A 19,706-nucleotide genomic window follows, 5' to 3' on the forward strand; every position below is an offset into this window, starting at 1 on the left:
TAACCTTTATTTTATGTAATCACTACTTGACTGCTTAAAGCTTAGCGTCACAGACATCTCTGAGCACCAGCGCTTTAAAAAAAAAAAAAAAAAGTTTTCCAGCAATTCAGATCTTAGAGCTCCTGAAAATAAGCCTTTTGAAAGGATGTTGGCTTTTAAGTATGTAAAACATCCTGTTATCTTGTGAGGCTAAGATGCAACGTTTTGTTTCAAACTTTTTAAAACTTTTTTTTTTAATAGGTTCTTAAAAAGAACCTGTTAATAAGTCAGCACCAATTCCTCAGATTTCTGAAAAGCTCAACAATTCAGTGAAATTACAGGCAGCAAGTACAATGCCTGCCTTTTCCATGGCTCAAAAATATGTTAAATCCCATGGATGTCCTGATCACAAACATTCCCTATGTGCAATAGGTGTGGAGCCCAGCTCTGATGCCAGAGGAATGCAAGGGGGTGTTCTGTCAGCAGCAGCAATGGTCAACTTGTGATCAACGTTTCCTCTTTGACACTCTGCAAGTACTTCTGTTGCTTTTCAGTGCAATTCAGTCAAAAAATACTAACTGAAATGTATTAAGTGTTTTATTGATAGAATAACATACAGAGTCCATCAACCATTACACAGTTCAGAGCCCAGCCATGTATTTAGGCGTGAAATAAAGATCCGATCTTACGTTCATTTCAAGATGGAATCTTCACTCGCTAGAAGGGAAGGAAAAACAAACACAGTTAGGGCTACTTGTCACTCCCATGCAGCACTAAAATTTGCAAAGCACTAGCAGGATCTAAGGCTGTCCTTAATTATGCCATTTCTTCCTAGCTGGCTTTTGTAATTCCCACTTCTGCTTATTCAACAGAAGTGTATTTCTTTCCTCTAGGGTAAAGACACTTTTTTGTCTTACTCATTGGTAAATGACAGTTTCTTGGAACTGCGGCTTCAAACAAGCCCGGAAAGAGTTATTATAGATACTTACACTTACCCATTTTTAAAAAACAATCTTCAACTACTAAAAAAGAATCAAGTTAAACAATTGCTTTTCATACTGGAGAACCATGCCAAATTGCTGCTAAGAAAGCAGCCAGGCAATTACAGGACATTTAAATAGATTAACCATCCTAAGGACATCATCACAGAATTCCACTACTAAATTCAGTAGCAATCCTGTGGTACAGCACCTGTCCCTCAAAATGCAAAAAGCTCCAGCTAAACTAGAAAATATCTAAAAAAATCAATTTAAATAGTTCAATGAAAGCTGCATATTTAAGATGGTAGACCTGTGCAAAATAGCTATGCCTCCATTAAAGAATACTATTCAGCAACTTGATTATTTGATTTTATGTACGTGTAGTTTGTTTGTCGTTAGTTTTAATGGGCTTTATTCAGCATTAACCTTGCTCAGGACAACACAAATGCCAATATTACCTACAGAAAAAGTAACTAAGCATGTAGCTACACCAAATACAGCCAGGGTTATTAACCAGTAATCTTCAAGTCTTCCCTTATTTTCAGTGCACTTAAACTCAGGCCTAAGAGCATGTTCCGCTCTAATGATACTGGAAAAGCATAGAAGACCAAAGAAATAACGCTGAGGATGAGAGAAAGCATGCTGCAGCAGGAATATTGTATGGCAGAAAGGAATGAGATATAAAAGCAGCAGGCCATCTTCATTTTTTTCATGAGACACCACAAATGAAGCTGACCTCTAGCACTACGCTGGTGATTACATTTCAAAGTGACTTGCAATCACAAGCAGGTGTATAAGACATCGGATTTTGACCACCAGGTGCCTTTGTGAGATTGGTGTAGCAGGGATAAACAGGGACACAGGTTTACTGCACCCAGCGGAAAAAAGGTTGCTGAGTACAGGTAACATGCAACTCCAGGATACTGTTTCCAGGATGAACAATACTTTTCAGCTGCTTGTTTCCTCAGTGGAAATTCAGACAGCCACCTAACTTGGCCTAAGCTCTGCTAGGCTACAACACTGCTTTGCCCTGTTTCTCTGCACACACGGACAGGATGAAGAACCCTTCAGAGCCCTGTCCGCTAGTCTGTGGACACACAGAGCCTGCAGCCCGTGGCTCGGCACCTCGGGTGCACCCAGAGCAGCGGCAGGGCGCAGGTAATGCGCACAGTTACCTTCTGCAAGCTCCTTTGCGATCCTCTCCAGCTCCTCGCGCTTCTTCTTCTCCTCAGCCTCTACCCTCCGCTCCTCCTCGGCGATCGGCTTCAGGTAGTCTGCCGCCAACACGGGTGGTTACCGACAGGGTGCCCAGCGCTCGAGGGGGCACACTGGGCACCTGCCAGCTCCCTCAGACCGGGATAAAAACCCAAAAGAGGGCGGCGAGGAGAGGCGCAGCCACACGGACCCGCACCGCCCGGCGCTGCATGGGGCTGGGGGGAAATGGCGGCCGGGCGGCGGCCTCAAGGTGCCCTTGCGGGGCGGGAGGGAGGCAGGGGAGCAGGGACGAGCCCGAGGTGGCCGCGGAGCCCCCCGGGCGGCACTCACCATATCGCTTCTTGCCGTAGATCATCCCCATCAGCAGGGCCGAGTAGCGGGTGAACTGCAGGGGAGCAAGAGACAAGGGTGTGCCCTCCGCTCAGACCCCGCCGCCCTGCCCTACCCCTGCCCGGCCATGCCCGGCTCAGCCCCGCGCCTCGCCTCGCCTCGCCTCAGGGCGAGATGGCGGCAGCGGCCGCCGCGGGCTCACCTTGATGAGGGGCGAGACCTGCACCGGGGGGATCATCCTGGCGGCTCGGCGAGGACGGGGCGGCGGAAGGCAACCGGCGGAAGAAGGCGGCCGCTGGAGGCCGGGGGGCGGTGGAAGGAAGGCGGGGAAGCACCGCCCGCCCGCCCCGTCACGGCTCCGCCCCATGGCAGCCATGGCGCCGTCCGACCCAGGCGTTTGTATAGCCCCCCCCAGCAAGGAGCTGCCCGCAGTAAAATCTCAGATTTTAAGAGTTCGGGGAGATCTGTGCTTCTCGCCCCGCTACAAAAGTGTCCTCCCTCTCTGCCCTGTTCGGTAATAGCGAACATGGGGTCAGTAACCAGGCACTGTGCTATGCTAACTAACCCCACAGGTTCACCAACCAGAAGTCTGCAAGCCAAATTGCTGCAGTGAATTAAGGCTTTGGAGAGGGGCTCTGTACTCAGATAGACAGCGATAAGACAAGGAGGAATGGTCTTAGACTAAGGATAGCTCTGGGTTAGACATTAGCAAGAAATACTTCCCTCAGAGGGCGGTGAGGCCCTGGCACAGGCTGCCCAGAGAAGCTGTGGATGCCCCATCCCTGGAGGTGCTCAAGGCCAGGCTGGATGGGGCTTTGGGCAGCCTGGGCTGGTGGGAGGTGTCCCTGCCATGGCAGGGGCGTGGAGTTGGATGATCTTTAAGGTCCCTTCCAACTCAAACCATTCTGTGATGACAATGCTGCCAGCAAGTGGCTGTTAGTGTATTCTGATGTCTCCAATGGATTCATCTTGAACATGAATTCATTAAGGCCAACCTGCCTGAACAAAAGAAATGATCATCATCTTGGAATCACAGTTTTATAAACGGAGAGACGATGGACTTTTCAAATACCCTCCCATGAATGACCATGTTCTCAAACGTGACCTATTCACAGCTTCAGAGGTAGTTTTTCTTCAGTAGCAGTGCCAGTACCACAGACAACAATTCCAGTGTCATTAGAACAAAAGTTTTACTGCAACCTTCCTTCTTTCTTCACATTCATATTTTATTTAAACTGCTATTGGGACAAAGAATGTAACCAAAATCCTAGACTTCGGAAAGTGTCACCAGCAGGTAAAGGGAGGTAACTGGTAAGACCACATCTAGAGTGCTTCATTCAGTTGCTGTGTCCTCGGTACACGAGAGACAATGACAGTCCAAACTGAGTACAGCAAAGGGCCATGAGGACAAGAGAGGTTGGAGCGCCTCTCATGAAAGGACATACAGGGAGCTGGGCCTCTTCAGCCCGCAGGAGAAGGCTCAGGAGACATCTTACCCATGTTTAAGAATACTTGATGGGAAGGAGTAAAGACTGTGTCGGTCCCTTCCTGGTTGTGCCCAGGGATAGAACAAAACACGATGGGCACAAACTTAAATTCAGGAAGTTCCTTCAAAATGGAACACCACCACCATATTTTTTACTCTAAGGGTGTTAAATATTCAAACACATTGACCAGAGAGGTTGTGGAGTCTCTGTGTGTAGATACTCAAAGTCTGAATGGACACAGCCCTGAGCAACCTGCTCAAACCAACCCTAACTTGGCAAGCAGGGTTGGACTAGACAGTCTGCGGCTGTCCCTTTCAACCTCATCCATTCTGTTGATTCTGGGATTATTATAATCACTGTAAGTGTGTCACTTTAACTTCTCTAGAGGCAAAAAACCTGTGGCCATTAGTAATCCTGTAGAGAGTAACTTGTTAGATTTGGAAATATTATTTCTACCTGAGAATATCATAATTCAAATCAATGCTTTGTTCCAAAATGCATTTTGTTTCTTCAACTTATAAAAAATGTCAGTCAAAATGATCTTAAACCAACCCTGTTTATATGAAAACTCAGATCAAGCTTGCCTTCAAATTTAGGTTCTGAGACATTACAAAATTTTGTTTAAATACTACTACCCTGGCTACAGGAAAAAAAGTTCTTTCTGCAGAAGAAATAATTTATTTCCAAATGGGAAAAAAAAATAAAAAAGGAAAAATGCTTTATTTAGTCACTTTTATTTATTCAGTGCAATTCACTGCTCTTCAAAGCATCCCTGTAAACGCTGGAATGAAACTCTGTGGTCATATTCAGTTGCAGGTCTCATTTTCAAGTACCAGCAAAAAAAGAATAAACCTTTCAAACCTTTTTTTTACATCCAATTAAAAGTTTAGGTGTTTTTCCATGCTGCCTTTATGATCTGACTGTCTAAACACTACCTATCACAAAGCATGCAGGTTAGTTTTGTTGTTTTTTTTTTTTACATCCATCAACTTCTCTGAGCTGAACCCCAGAATCTAAACTACTCCAGAGCTCACTCACACATATCTGATAAAAAAAAAAATTGGTATTAACACATATACTTACTATGACAAAAGACTGTAAGATAAAAATTTGCAACAAGATGACCAAACTGCGAAAGCAGAAATAAAGGGCTGGAAGCTTTGCTGTTTTTCTTCACTGATTGAAATTTATTACAAATACAGATATTCACTGTTTACGTGCTGACTGCATAGTTGAAACAAAAACACAGACCCAAAAGTGCTTTTATTAGTTATTAGAACGAAAGAGCAACACGTAACACATCACATAATCCTACTGCAAATCATTTATCCTAAACTAGGTATAAAACTCCTTGCATATCTGAAGATACTTTTTCACAAGAATTACACAATACTAAGGATTAGATGTCAGTACCAAGGTGCTTCAAACCAAAAGTACAAGTGCTTTCAGACTGATCTGAACTGAAACTAGATATCTGAATTTGTTCTCACTATCATTACTCCAGTCATTATTTGCCAGAGCACTTTGGTTTTATTTTATTGTTGTTATTGTTGTTTGTTTTGTGGTGCTTTTTTTTCTTTTTTTTTTGAACACCAAAATCCCCCAAATGCTTTTAAATAAAGCATTAAAGCTGTTAGGCACTAAGTTCAAGATACAAATGAATGCCTCTGCCAAAAAGAAATGTAAGGACTGACAAATTTACCTCTAGTCCCACAGCTCTTGAGATTTCTTCCCAGGGATATACCAAAACTAGTTCATGTAGTCACATGGATCCTCATTTGTGAAATACAGCCTTTTATACTTACTATACTATAACACTTGTTCTTGAAAAAGAACAAGTATGACTGAAGAACTCATGTTCAGGCAGCCTGGGAGAAGGCATATGGGTCTCAATTGCAACTTCTATCTGAACTTATGCTCAGAGTCATTCAGAATGAAGTAGTTTTCAAAACGCTACCACAAGTTTGTGGCTACACAGAAGAGGCATCGTAACCATAAAAAATAAAAATAAAATTAAAAGGGAGACCACCAATCTGTATACACAAATGTTTACAGTGATTCACCATCCAGAAAAACAGGTCTCCATCATCTCTTCCAAACCTCACTCCCTATCTTGTAGCAGCATAACCAGCTTCTATACCTGTGCTTGGTTGCCACAATGACTATCACATGTCTGAAAAAGGACATTTTGCTGGGTATCTGTGTATTTCATCATCAATCATCACTGCAGTTGTACTTCAAGCAGCATTTGTTTCCAAAAGGTTAATTGTCAAGGTAGGGGAACATGCTTTCTGTCTTCCCTACTTAGCTCCTTCTCCCCCACCCCCTTATTGTTTTCAGTTACTGGTTTTGCAGAGTCTCAAGCATGACCAGCTACAGCTGAAGTATGACCCAGTTATGGCAAACACAGGCTTTAATTTAGATCAATACAGATTACACATCAAGACAATGTGAGTTAGAAGAATTGCAATTAATGTTGCAGCTTCGCATGCACTGCATAGAAATTTAGGACAGTGTATCAGTAGGAGACAAACATGCCTCCTCCTCTTCTAGCAGTACAACCTTCCGCCTGGAGAGAGACATCACAGACTTTATGAGAGTTAAGGAAATTCTAACAAAAATGCGCAAGGCAAGAAAAGCAAATGGGATTACAATCTGCATAAGATGGAAAATTTCTGTGCTAAATTCACTTAACAAGCACGTTAGAAAGAAGGCCCCTAGGCTTACACAAGGGTAGAGAGCCAGCTTGGCAAACATGAAGGCATGCTCCTTGCCACCATACCTAGCAAAAGGATGCAACGTTTCCCTTTCATGCAGGAGGGCTGTAGTCCATATTGCAAACTGAAATATGCTGGCAAAGAAAGTAATAACACAGCTGACCTGAATGGCTTCTATTTCATTGTGAGACTTCTCTGCAAATTCACTGGTCAGCTGGTAAGCCAGTGGAAGCCCGCCAATGAATGCCAATGAAAGTATATTAAGCAGTCCCATTAATCGGGTAGCTTTTGTTACATATAGGAAAAGCGAGTGATGGACAAACCACAGGAGACCAATTGTTACAAATGAGCCGAAGTAGGCAAGGTAGTTTGGCCCATATTCACTTAAAGCTTCAAGAAGGCTGCCATGAAACTTCCCTCTCACTTCTCTTGGATCGGGGACATTGTCTTCACTGTGGAGAGAAAACTCACTTTACTTTGCATGTTAGTTTTATAAAAACACTCCTGGGGCAACAATTAAGTATTTTGTTTTAATCTGGCCGTGTAGGAAAGAACAGGCATCCCCTCTGTAGTTCTCTAATTTGTACCTCAAAAGAAGCATTTCAAATAAAAGTTCAGGAATTAAATTAAATCTGAAAGGAAACACAAAAGAAAATTGGCTTTCCTTCAGGTTAATTTAATAAAGCTGCCACAGGGACTAAACAGCTTTTGTTGGTAAAAGGCTTTTATCTGAAAACACATCTAAACATAAAGAGGACTTTGTCCTTCAAGACTCTCCAACCCAATATACGTTAAACAGACTAATGATCAGTACTTCTGAAATGTGGGAGCTAAAAATATCTTCCATTTGTGCTCTGTAACTTTCCAAAATATCACACTTGAGATTACCACTACAGGCTTTAGAAGTAAAAAGCAATGTTTGGTTAGCTTTATTTCCTCAGATATTACATATAGACATGAATTGGCATTACAGTTAACACTAATTGTCAGAGGCAACACAAAATCTTACCATATGTCCAAAATGAGCAAGGTTGCTACAATGGCATAGACTCCATCGCTGAATGCTTCTACCCGTTCCTTACTCAGAGGCTCACTAAGGTAAAAACTAAAGGTTTCTAAGCTATGGGGCTCCTCTTCTTCATTTCTCTGACCTGGAAAACAAACCTGGATGTATACTAATGAAAGACAAAAATCAGACAGTACAAAGCAAGGTACTTAAAGCATTAAAAAAAAAAACAACAACAATGAAAAACCTACTGTGATCTCCCTTTTTCTTTCTCTCCACCCCTCAAAATCTTTCTGTAGAAAGAAGGGTCCTATCCACCCACACATGTCACTTTTTTCTCTGCAGCCATGGCTCCCCCTGAAGTTCATATTGCTTCCCTACAGGACAAGCACAACAGAGACAAAAAATCCCTGTCCTTTAAACCGTGTAGCAGACCATCTCCACCAAATGAACACGGGCCCAAAGCTCTAATTGAACAAAATATGAGAGCTAAACAAATCAGATGCTGTGCCAGGAGGGCACAAGAAGGCCTCCCCAGGAAGCCTTAGTAACTGTGGGTCCCCAAAGACACTGTGGAGAACTTATACTGCACAGGAAGAAAAACCTCACTGCAGAACTGGGGCTGCACTGGCACATGAAATCACCTGCTTTAAAATAAATCCAGCCTTTCGCCGGAAGATGGGGCTCTGGAGCTTTTAAGGAAAACATCAAACTCATCCCTAAAGACTGAGCTTTGAATTGCCCAGCTAGCCAAGCTGCACCACCTCAGGAGTATAGATTTGATGAAGAAAAAGCCTGCAGTTTCCAGAATTAAAGAGAGAAACTCAATTAAAAAGCAAGTGTAAACACATCTCAATCAATATAGCAGTAAATTACGTTAGCCATCTGACAGGGTTAGACAAATACAGCCTTGACCTGGCTGTGAACAGCAGTGTCCCCACTGCAGCAGGCAGAGCAAAATATCTCTGCCCATTTGTTCTCTGGATCTGAGACTCTGGCTGCAGCTGTTTCAAAGCATTTCTACCTGTCTAATCCTGCTTCTGCATGGCAGAATCAAATAGGTTCCTATTCGTAGCAAACAAAGATAGACTTGTCCTGGGCTAAAATGGAGCAGCAGAGGCACAAAGGTGTTACTCTGCTGACTCACCTATGCAGTGCTTATTCCAAAGACATACATCTGTTTGGTATTTTTCTGGTCAGTTAATATTACTCTCAAAGGGGGGCAGTGCCTCTTTTGGCTAAATAGCTTGCATGGCAACACCTCCTCTTTTATTTTGGCACCGGTAACATCTCTCCTCAGTGGAGTCTCAGCAGAGCTGAATAGCAGAAGTGCTGTTGGCACCGTTATGCAATGGTCAGTGTTGACAGAAAGGGGGCAGAAGGAACCTCAGCAAGGAGCATGAGGGAAGGCAGCATGGATTTAGGCTGCCTTTAGCCATGTGTGAATTTAAACCACAGCTGTTAGATACGTAAGGCATAATGCACTGAACAGTTACTTACACTAGATGTGCTTCAATTACATATCTGCTTGTTACGGACTCTCAAACATGCTGCTGATTGCTGGTTTGAGAATGTGGGACCATAGAGTACTGCTGGGAAATGATACAGGTACAGAGCTTGCTTTCTGTATTTTTCTGTCCTCATTCTCCTTTTTTAGAAGGGAAGAGGGATTGCCTGCAGCCATCACTCAGCAAAAAACAGAAGGGTTTTGCTTTCAGAAACAACTTAGTAATGCATACCTTACATATACATGTATCTATTAGTAAATTAAAAGGAAAGCAGGGGGCTACGGAGAAACTGGAAGCAAAGCAATAAAACACCAAATCACTGTACGCCAAGAGTGAAATTGGAAGTAGAGTTGAAATTACTTCATTCCATGCTATTTGGATGACATGTTGACAACCTAATAACATATCCGAACATACTCCCTAGAAATGCTCTTACTCACCCAAAATCTTGGTTTTACACCACGTAATGAATCGAGACAGATGTGGAAAAACGATTACAAGCCCAAGAAGCACGTAAGACTATGGAGAGAAAAATAAACAGAGGTTAAATTTAGTTATCAAAATGTAAATTTCTTTCTAAGTTTAACATTAAACTGTTATTCTCAACCTTTAGGTATAATCACATTGAGAAACGAAATCTTGACTTTATGACATGGAAATGACTCACCTGAAATCAACACGCACCTCTTGAATATTACATGTGCAGCCTAATGCTTTTTGATAGCTAGTTTAGTTTTGATAGCTAGTTTAGTGCTAGCTATGAATACTGAATTAAAACAGGAAGAGAAATAATCCTGCTAACAAATGCAGTAACGATTTCTCGGGAGTTTGGAGAACTGTTGCATATTTCTAATACTATCTGTCACTTGCCACTCAACCTGAAATGTCAAGTTTGCCAGCTAAAACTCCTAAGCACCCCTGCATTGTGCTGGCAAGTTATTTGGATAACAATGTAATAATGTGATCAGGAAAGGCTGTAGACAACAAAACCAGAAAACAAACAAAAAAAGCACAAAATACTTTCTTTGGTTGAATCACAATTTTAATTCCAGCAGGCTGCACAAAAAATGTATTGAAATAAGGTGATGGAGGGTGGTGGCAGGGAAGAAGATTTTTTAAGCTAAAGCAAAGAAACAGCCGTGAGGAATACTCTCAAGGACAGAGCTCTTCGCAGATTTTGACCAGCATTCTATAAGAACTTCATAAAATTCTTTGAATCTCTGCTGGTTCCTTTTTGTCTTTGATGAAGGCAGAAGCTCTGCTAAGCATCTCTGTGAAGAGTCATTATTACAAAAACACCCCATCTCTCTCAAATTTGAATACATTTATTTCAACAAGTTCCCTAAAAAAAAGACCATGATTTAAGTGTCTGTGTCCTGAACTTTACATGCTTTTTGAAGTGTGTCTCTGTCCCGCTGTGCCAGCTGTACTTAGGGGGGAATTTGCATATGCTGCATGTCTCTGTGTAATACTTCTGTCCAAAAAACAGCTCAGTGGGTCACAAGTGGTTCACAGACTGCACAAGTCTAAACACAAGTGCAACCTGTAGATTAATTTGACTGATGTTAATTAAAAAAAAAAAAAATACTAGTGAACTAGAGAGAGAAGGAAGTAACAAGGAAGACTGAGATGAGGAGAATATTTTGTTAAAATTGGTTATTTTCATGCTTGGACTCATAATTGGCCCTTTTATCAATAGTAACCAAAATTTTGTGGTTAAAACACTGATTAATTTCCATGGTTATTAATATGTAGATGCAACCTTACCACTTAATAAAGGTGGCCGAGGCTGCCGTAAGGGCAGGCTTTAGTGAAAAACATTCAAGATGCAGGTTGGGTAACTGGTCTATTTATTCATTTTCTTCTTGCACCTTGTGAGTACGGCAATTATATTCACCTATCTTCAGTTGTGCAATGTGATGTTTATTTCATGTAACCTTTCACGTTATCTCACTGACTTATGGTAAGCAAGATGCTAAGTTACTGTTTAGAAGATCTGCTTCTGAAGATCAATTAAGGGAATCATTACAAAAACCAAGGCTAAGCAAGTAAAGCAAATACTGTAGCAGAATATTCTTTGAAAACCCATGCAAAATTCACAGATTGAACTACAAATTGGCCTGTATGAATTGAAAACATCCAACACAAAATAGCAACCAGGATTACATCACCATAAAACCAGCAACTGAGAAAGTCTGCATATTTGACGTGGACACCATTATTTTAACACAGGCACAAACACAGATAATACATACTGCTGTACCCCAGTACTCTGTTAACTGGGAGAACTTACCAAAGGAATAAAGACAAAGGAAAAGATGGCTGCTAAAAAACATAAAATCGGTCCTCTAAGGATAATCTTCAAGATATGACGTTTATAGAAATTCTGATTTTCAGACACTTGTATCTGTTGATTCAGTAAGTGTGGGTGATAGAATCCATACAGTACTATCACAGCCTGCAAGGAGAAGAGCGTTACTGAAGGTAATACACACAAGTACACACAGCATTTCAGCACTATAACTGCAAAACTATAAATAAACAAATATATTATCAAATTCCAGAACACATTCTACCTTATTTTTCACTCCCACATGGAGGACCTGTCTTAGAAACTCTGCAATTTCACACTTTTCTGTTTATCAGGATTTCAGTTTCCTCTGCAGAGCATGATATGACCGTGGATGTTACATGAAGAAGGCAGGCCTCTACAGCAAGGAACAGAAAGTGACAAGGCACTGTTCCAGGCAAAAAAATAGTGCCGTGCTATGTACTTAGCACTGAGTCAGAAAGCCTCTCTCTGTTCACTCAGTCACTGCTGTGTGGCTCAGTGGGAACTTCGGCAGGCAAGGTCAACTACTATTTCATCAATATTTAAATTTAAAGAATTTTAAAAAAAAATTAAAGAGAGGGAAGAAATTCTGTGGGTCAGCTGATTTAGCTGCATATATCAGTTTCACAGGACAGTGGCAATCATCTCATTAGCACGTGTTTTCTTATGGCAAAAGGCGCAGCATTGAAAAATACTGCTATACAAAAGAAAAAGACACTTAGCAATTTATAGCCACAGTTAATAAACCTAATTTTAGTTCCGCCCAATAGAATCTAGGCTCTAAAAGTGAAAATGTAAGGGGATAGCTCAAATACCTGTATAAGGCCAATGACAACAGCGCAGACACTGAACAGGAATATTCCAAAAGGTACTCCTGGAAAGGAGGCCATTAAGGAAAACTAGAAAAAAGGCAACCAGATCAAACATTTAGTTTGGAAGCAATGTAGGAACAATAACAGAGAAAAAGGAGTATTCTTCATTCGATACTGAAACTTTAAAACATAAACACTTGGCTTTCTGATATAATTCCACTAAATGCAGTTTCTAGCCACAAGCACATGCAAGCATCCCAACAGAGGGTATCTAGATAGATGGCTTTGCTCATATGCTGATACTGCTAAAATTCACCCCCTCTAATGCTATATCTTCTTAGTAACTACAGGCTGATTTGCAGCTGATCATGAAGTTTAACATTTTCAGTAGACAAGATGTTCGTAACTGAATATTCTTGATATTAAGATACCTTCTTGAACCTTTTAATTTCTCTACCTCCATGGCTGCTTGTTGTATCAACTTCTGCAGCTTCATTACGTGAGACAAAAAAAAAAAAAAAAAAAAAGCGTGCAGTAAAAGTGTGTATTAGGGTAACACAGCTAACTTTCCAAAAATTATTTCAGCTTGGAGGCAAAGGAAGAAGTAGGTGCTCTTGCACCACAGCTTTATTCTTTGCAGGTTAATACATAACACAGACATATCCATGGAGAAACAGGTACGTGTCCTATAAATCTGTTCTAAACATACAATAAAAGTCAAGAACCATTTTAAGCAACTGTTTTGTTCTGCTAATTATGGTGGTCAATTCTTCCTGGATCTAAAGGTTATCTGTCGAGAAATTGCTAGATCATCAAATCTGCGTATTTAAAAAGCAGATACTTTTTGCTAGAACCACCACTGCTGAATGAGCCACAGGTGATACCGAAAACTCTCTCCAGGTTACAAGAGTAAAATACTCTGCTATCTAAAGAGGGGTTTGAAATACAGGTTTAGCTCCCTTACAAAATTCAAAATTCTCATCAGTGAACTTTGACATTCAATTCATCTGCTTCTTTTAAATATAACCCGGAAAACTATGGCTTTCCATGATTATAATTTATCTTCCACATTACCCATTTTCTGCAAGGCCTATGTATAACGTGCAGGAGATGAAGAATTTTCAAAAACTTCTTCAAGATTTTTTGTAGTTGATTTTAAGAAACTAAGGATTAATGCACTAATTGTAAAATTAACTACTAGAATGGATTCAGCGTTTATACTATAATAATACTCTCCTGGCTTTTGGAATACTTTGGTATAACCTCTCCGAATAAACGAAAAAACGTAACATAAATATATGTCAAATTTTAGAAAAGTACTTACAGTGTATGGCAAGAAAGTTATGATCATCATACAAGCCTAAGAAAAGAAAAAAAGTGTATTGAAACACTAGGTGAACTACAAGCAAGCAATAGCATCATTTAAGACGTAGCCAGAGAATGTAACACAAACAACTCAGATGCAAGTGTTGCATCTTGAGAAGAAAACATTTCTGAAGTTGCTGAGCTATGACTGAAACATACAGCCAGTTCTGTACACACCTTCAAAGTTTGCTATGCAAACTGTACATAATTCTACAGTTTTCTTAACAGTACCACAGATAAAAGTCTTCCTTATGGCTCCTAACAGACTTCTCACTGGACCAGCAATGCCAAAAATAGAAGCGCCTCCTTAGGATGTGTGATTTCCCTTGATAAAGCCATTAATTTCTGATCATAAATTTTTAAATATTAGCTAAGGAAGAACAAACAAACAAACCTAAAACAGGCAGAAAAGATGATCAGACAGGGGGAGCACCTCTCCTGTGAAGAAAGGCTGAGGGAGCTGGGGCTGTCCAGGCTGAAGAAGAGAAGGCTCCAGGGAGTTCTCATTGTGGCCTTTCAGTACTTAAAGGGGTCTTATAAAAAGGATGGAGAGGGACTCCACTCAAATAGATAATAACAGGACAAGGGGGAATGGTCTTAAAACTAAGAGGACAGATTTAGATTAGACATTAGGAAGAAATTCTTCACTGTAAGGGCTATTGGTTTGGCACAGGCTGCCCAGAGAAGCTGTGGATGTCCCATCCGTTGAGGTGCTCAAGGCCAGGCTGGATGGGGCCTTGGCCAGCCTGATCTAGTGGGTGGCATCACTGCCTATGGCAGGCTGCTGAAGTTGGATGATCTTTAAGGTCTCCTCCAATCCAAGCCATTCAATGTTTCTATGAAATGCATAGTTTTGAAAGCTAAATTACAGAAGAAATATATGCCTTAAACAATTCTTCTTACGTGAATTCCTGTAGTGTTCTCACAGAATTTAAACTCGGTATTTTTTAGTCACAAAAGTTAAACAAACTGTGTAATTGTACATTGTCGAGAGAACCGAATTTTAAGCAATATAGTAAAAATACAAAGCTTTATCTGAAAGCAAAAATACACTTTCCATTGCAGCATCCCATTACAACTAACTGTAACCAAGATATTACAAGGTAGCTCATTAAAAAATACACACCCAAATAAAGAAAGAATTTTTAACAGATAAGGTTTAGGAAAGAGTGAATCTCAAAACACTGCATCAGAGACTGGTCTCTCAGATGTAGTTTTTTTTAAGATTGTGTTTCAAATAAGCTTCACAATGAATTTCTGGGTAACCCAAACATAGAAATGGCTGAAACCTTAACTGAAACTCAAACCCATAGCTATCATTTTTGCCACAAAAGACATAAAATGTCATTTTCTCAAGTCTGGAGGAAAAAAGTCACATAGACCAGGAAAGTCAAAATGTTTGTGCTTAGGTGCCTCTTGAGTTCCCTAAGATGAACTTTCACCTAAGCTGGTGCATATCTTTTGGTTTACAATGCAAGTTAAAAGCAAGTTAGTTATCAAACATGTGCTTTGGCGAAGAGGAATTAAAGCTCTCTGTATCTTATGGGCTTTGAAATTTGGTGGAATTGATTTAAATTAGAAACATTCTGCTGTATGTATACAGTCTAAAGAAAAAGTGACCTACAGTTGGTAGCTAATCACAAGTATGTTGGGTAAGACTCACCAGATTTAGAAGCGCAAGGACGTCATCTATAAGTTCTATCACCTGAAACAACCTGTCGAGGCAAGTTAAGATACCATGAACAAGCCAGCTCCCAAAATATGTTACAACACTGCATTTATTGTATTATAGGGGAACCTGATTTCCTTTGCTCCAGAATTTAGGCAAGCAGTCCAAGTGCTACCAAAACATAAACTCAAACATAGAAGTCACTTATTAGAAAAAAAAATGAAAAGCTAGATATGAACAGTCAAGTCCAATCATGGAAAAGTTGTTAAGAACCCCATTTCTATTTGAAGGACAAGTGGCATAAGACGTATCAAACTGACTTCTTATTTTTCCTTTTGATTTTTTTGGCTCTATCCTTCCTCTGCACTTGTAATTGTATCTTTACTGTGAGGTAAATTTAACTGTTGTTAAGAGCCAATTCATGTGTGAAAAAGGAATCAAGATGGCCATTCTGACACATCAAGTAAGGTGCCAAAATCCTAACAATGCAGAGAGCTACAAATGGGTATCACACCTTGGAAAATGGAACACAGGAGGTAATCACAGGTTGCGCCTCTGACAGAATAGGATCAATCCACTTACTTAGAGGAAGAACAGTGGTAATATTTGCTAACGTGATAAATTAAAAAAGCACTGCCATGATTGTTCACAGTGTCCCATCGTTGGAAGTATTCAAGGCCAGGCTGGATGGGGCTTTGAGCAACCTGGTCCAGTGGGAGGTGTCCCTGCCCATGGGAGGGTGGGGGAATTCGATGATCTTTAAGGTCCCTTCCAACCCAAACCATTCTATGGCCCTATGATTCCAATACTGTAGAGAGTAAACTGCAGAGCTGCCTTGACTTTTAGCTTGACTGAGAGGATTTTAATAATACCATAGAGATAACATTTATTCAGGCCATGTTTCCTTTAAAACTATCCTATCTATTTATTCACAGCTTTCTAACATACGCTGACTTAGAAATTAATAACACTCAATTACACGTTATGTTTTCCTTAATTTTTAAGAGGCTGTTGCTTTACCCAGAAAGAAGTACGCCAAACAAAGACCAACTGTCATATTTCAGCTCACCTGTTAACACTGCAAGGTGTTCACTAGAGGTAAGCATATCAAGTTTGAAAAACAAAATGTTGCTTTGGACTATAGCTGTTTGCTATCTAATTATTGTAAATACTTGGATGTATTACCAAGAATCCAGGCTATTAGGGAAAAAAAATGACAACTTAGAATTGCCTCCGTAGAACTGATCTCTAAAGAAAGCAAAGTTACTTTATTTTTTAGTGACTTCATTAGAACACAATCCAAACTGTCTTTAAATGAATGGATTTGGAAAGAGGACCAGCTTACCTTGTTCTTAAGAATAAAAATCCTCAAAATACTATGGCAGAAGAAAAAAAAAAATGCTTGCTGCCCTACCCCCACAAAACACCTGCATATTAATTTCCTTTTGACTACTAAGGTACGTGTAAGCGGCAAAGTGGCAATGTCCACAGCTGTGGAAAATGCAGCATCTGCAACATCGCAACTAGTTTTGCAAGAAGCACTGCTGAGGACTGAAAAAGACAAGTTTTAGGCCAGCAGTCCTATCTGGATTCCTCTACTTGTGCATCACACAACCTAAAATGTCATGCTTTTCCAGCATATTTTTACGTTTAATTCCATCAAGAATATTAAGTGAAATGAAGAGTAACTCTGAATTTAAGGACATATAATACTTCTTTTTCTTTGTATCACAGTTTCTATAGTGTAGAGACACATTAAGTCACTGATTAGGATAGCACTTCTTACAGTGTATTTTCATAATTACCATCCAACAACAAAAAGTCCAGAAACATATCAGCAACACAGGAACGTATCAGACAGAAGGTGATCTTCTGTCCTTTTAAACAACAGCTTTTCTTTGACTCTGTAGTGGAGTTAAACATTTTTGCTTGTTCCTACCTTACATGAGCTGCCCATGCCACTGTGACTATTAAGAAGGTCATCAAGTAGACTGCAATTTTTGTTAGAAGAAGTTGCTGAACGCTTTCACCTAGTTTCTGAAACAAAATAAAAAGTGTCACCGAGACAGAAAGAAAAAATAGTTATTTTCTGAAAGTACTAGCATTACTTACAAATGGGAATGACATGCAGTCACACAGAGTATTTTTTTGAAAATGCTTGCCAGTAATGCAGTTTTCCTCCAATGGTCTTTTTTTTTTTTTTTTTACCATCATGCAGACAAACTGTATTAGACACTGATAAATATACTGAAATGTGTAGTTAATGGACTATGATATTCCAACACAACTCTTCAACCTGTAAAATCTGGGCTTTCCAGACCTCAGTTCACCCTTTGATTCATTCATGCACTCTCACATTGCTGTTACTGTGATAATGCATTTTAGGAGAAGGGCTGGCTACAAAACATCCCTATTATTTCCTTAACACTGACTTCTGAAGTAAAAGCATCCTACAGATTTTCATATGATGATTATTCACAATGAGGCAGGGAAGGGCTCAACCACATCAGTTCTGCACATACCACCACAACATCAGAATAGATTACACAGACTGATGCAGTGTATTTGCTGGATCATACCCGAGTTTCCTAAACTGAGGCAAAACATTCAACATTGAGTCTAGCTCTGTTTTTAGGAGCGGATAAACAAACTGTGATTAAAAAAATCGTGAATCTCCTCAAGAGACTGAATTGCATTGCCCAACACTCCTGCTTCATTCTGATTTAATTTTCTGTAGTCCCTTTCTTTATTATTATTATTATTATTATTATTATTATTATTATTATTATTATTATTAATTTTATTAATTTTATTAATTTTATTATTATTATTACAGTTGTGATTAAACTGGTCTTAAAGCCAGCACTACATTAAGTGGCTTCTCTGACTGATGTTATATTACACATAAGAGCTGATTTTTATTTATTTATTTATTTATTTTTCTGGAAGATGCTTTGGTTTGACAGGTAATTTATCTTCATACAAAAGTATGAAATCTATGTATAATAAAAGTATAAAATGTATGTATAATAAAAGTATAAAATCTATGATGTGTATACATATACATTTCATTCAGGTTTTATGTCATTACTCCTGTAGATTACACGGATCTTCAGTATTTAAAATTTTTCACCTTGAGTTCAACAGCTCCTCCTCCTAGAGGAAATTTCTTGTTAGATATACTGTTATTTAGCTTTCTTTGTGAAGTTTGGAGCTTAAACTGAAGTGGGGTGTTACATCAGGACGTCACATGCATGCCCAAAGATACCAGAAACAACAACAACAAAACAAGAACAGCAGAGATACCTGATCGGGGTGTATTTTTGTGTGGGCCACAGGCAGAATCTGAAAGAAGAAAGCCCAGTTAGTACACACGCAGCTCATTTCCTCGCTCGGAGCCTGAATGAAGCCCAACACAACTCCATGCGGCTGCAGATATTCGCGCAGTGCTGGCTCCCTGCTCCCCGCACCCCGCCGGTCCCTACAGACCCGGGCAGCCCGGGGCTCACCATCACGGTGGCGATGATGGAGAGCAGCGCGTCGCTGTAGGCCAGCAGCCGGTGCGAGGTCTGCGTGCTGCTGCCCAGCTCCAGCTCCAGCGCCCGGCCGTGCAAAGCCTCCCCCGGCACGGCTCCGGAGCCGGGGCCCGGCGTGGCGGCCCGCGGAGCCGACATGGCCCCGCCGGCAGCCGGCGCCTCCCGCGGCGCGGTGGCGGGGCCCGGCCGGGAAGCGGGCCCGAGAGACGCCGGCCCCGCCGGGCAGGAGAGCAGCGGAGCGGCCCCGGGGCACGGAGCGGGAGGCGGCTTCCGACCGTGGCCCTGCCCCGCCGCTCGCCGCCGCACCGCCACCGGCACCGGCACCGCTGCGGGAGCTGCGTGTGCCCAGCCCCGGGCGGAGCGGGCTGAAGGGAGGCCTCATGGCGGCCTGCAGCTCCCTCACCAGGGGAGCGGAGGGGCAGGCGCTGAGCTCTGCTCGCTGGGGACAGCGACAGGACCCGAGGGAACGGCATGGAGCTGGGACAGGGGAGGGTCAGGCTGGGGGTTAGGGAAAGGGTCTGCACCCAGAGGGGGTTCGAGCACTGGGACAGGATCCCCAGGGCAGTGGGCACAGCACTGAGCCTGACAGAGTTCAGAAAGCATTTGGACAACGCTCTCAGACACATGGTCTGATTTTTTGGAAATATGAATTAAGAATGATCTTCCTTAGGTCTGGGAGTGTCAGTGAGAGTATCTTGAAGTTGGTGCCTGGTACAGGTGACTTGAGTTGGCTCTTTACATCTAATGTATATACACCAAAATTACACTTC

The 19,706-nt window shown here is 41.2% G+C and overlaps 2 protein-coding genes across 2 annotated transcripts; both read right to left on the minus strand.

The window, feature by feature from the left end:
* Positions 1-558: 558 nt before the first annotated feature.
* Positions 559-2,865, minus strand: ATP5ME (ATP synthase membrane subunit e). The gene is made up of 4 exons (XM_027446857.3): positions 2,707-2,865; positions 2,505-2,559; positions 2,135-2,233; positions 559-696 (listed from the first exon to the last, which is right to left on the minus strand). The coding sequence occupies exons 1-4, from the start codon at positions 2,740-2,742 to the stop codon at positions 671-673; spliced, it is 216 nt and encodes a 71-aa protein (XP_027302658.1). The 5' UTR covers positions 2,743-2,865; the 3' UTR covers positions 559-670.
* A 2,691-nt stretch (positions 2,866-5,556) lies between these two features.
* TMEM175 (transmembrane protein 175) lies at positions 5,557-19,313 on the minus strand. Its single transcript, XM_038170748.2, has 10 exons — positions 18,910-19,313; positions 18,707-18,745; positions 17,340-17,437; positions 15,395-15,446; positions 13,691-13,726; positions 12,370-12,453; positions 11,516-11,680; positions 9,663-9,741; positions 7,718-7,859; positions 5,557-7,160 (listed from the first exon to the last, which is right to left on the minus strand). Exons 1-10 carry the CDS (start codon positions 19,072-19,074, stop codon positions 6,497-6,499), a joined length of 1,524 nt encoding a protein of 507 aa, XP_038026676.2. The 5' UTR covers positions 19,075-19,313; the 3' UTR covers positions 5,557-6,496.
* Positions 19,314-19,706: the final 393 nt, after the last annotated feature.

This window comes from Anas platyrhynchos, chromosome Z (genome assembly GCF_047663525.1).
Source record: "Anas platyrhynchos isolate ZD024472 breed Pekin duck chromosome Z, IASCAAS_PekinDuck_T2T, whole genome shotgun sequence".
NCBI classification, from domain to species: Eukaryota; Metazoa; Chordata; class Aves; order Anseriformes; family Anatidae; genus Anas; species Anas platyrhynchos.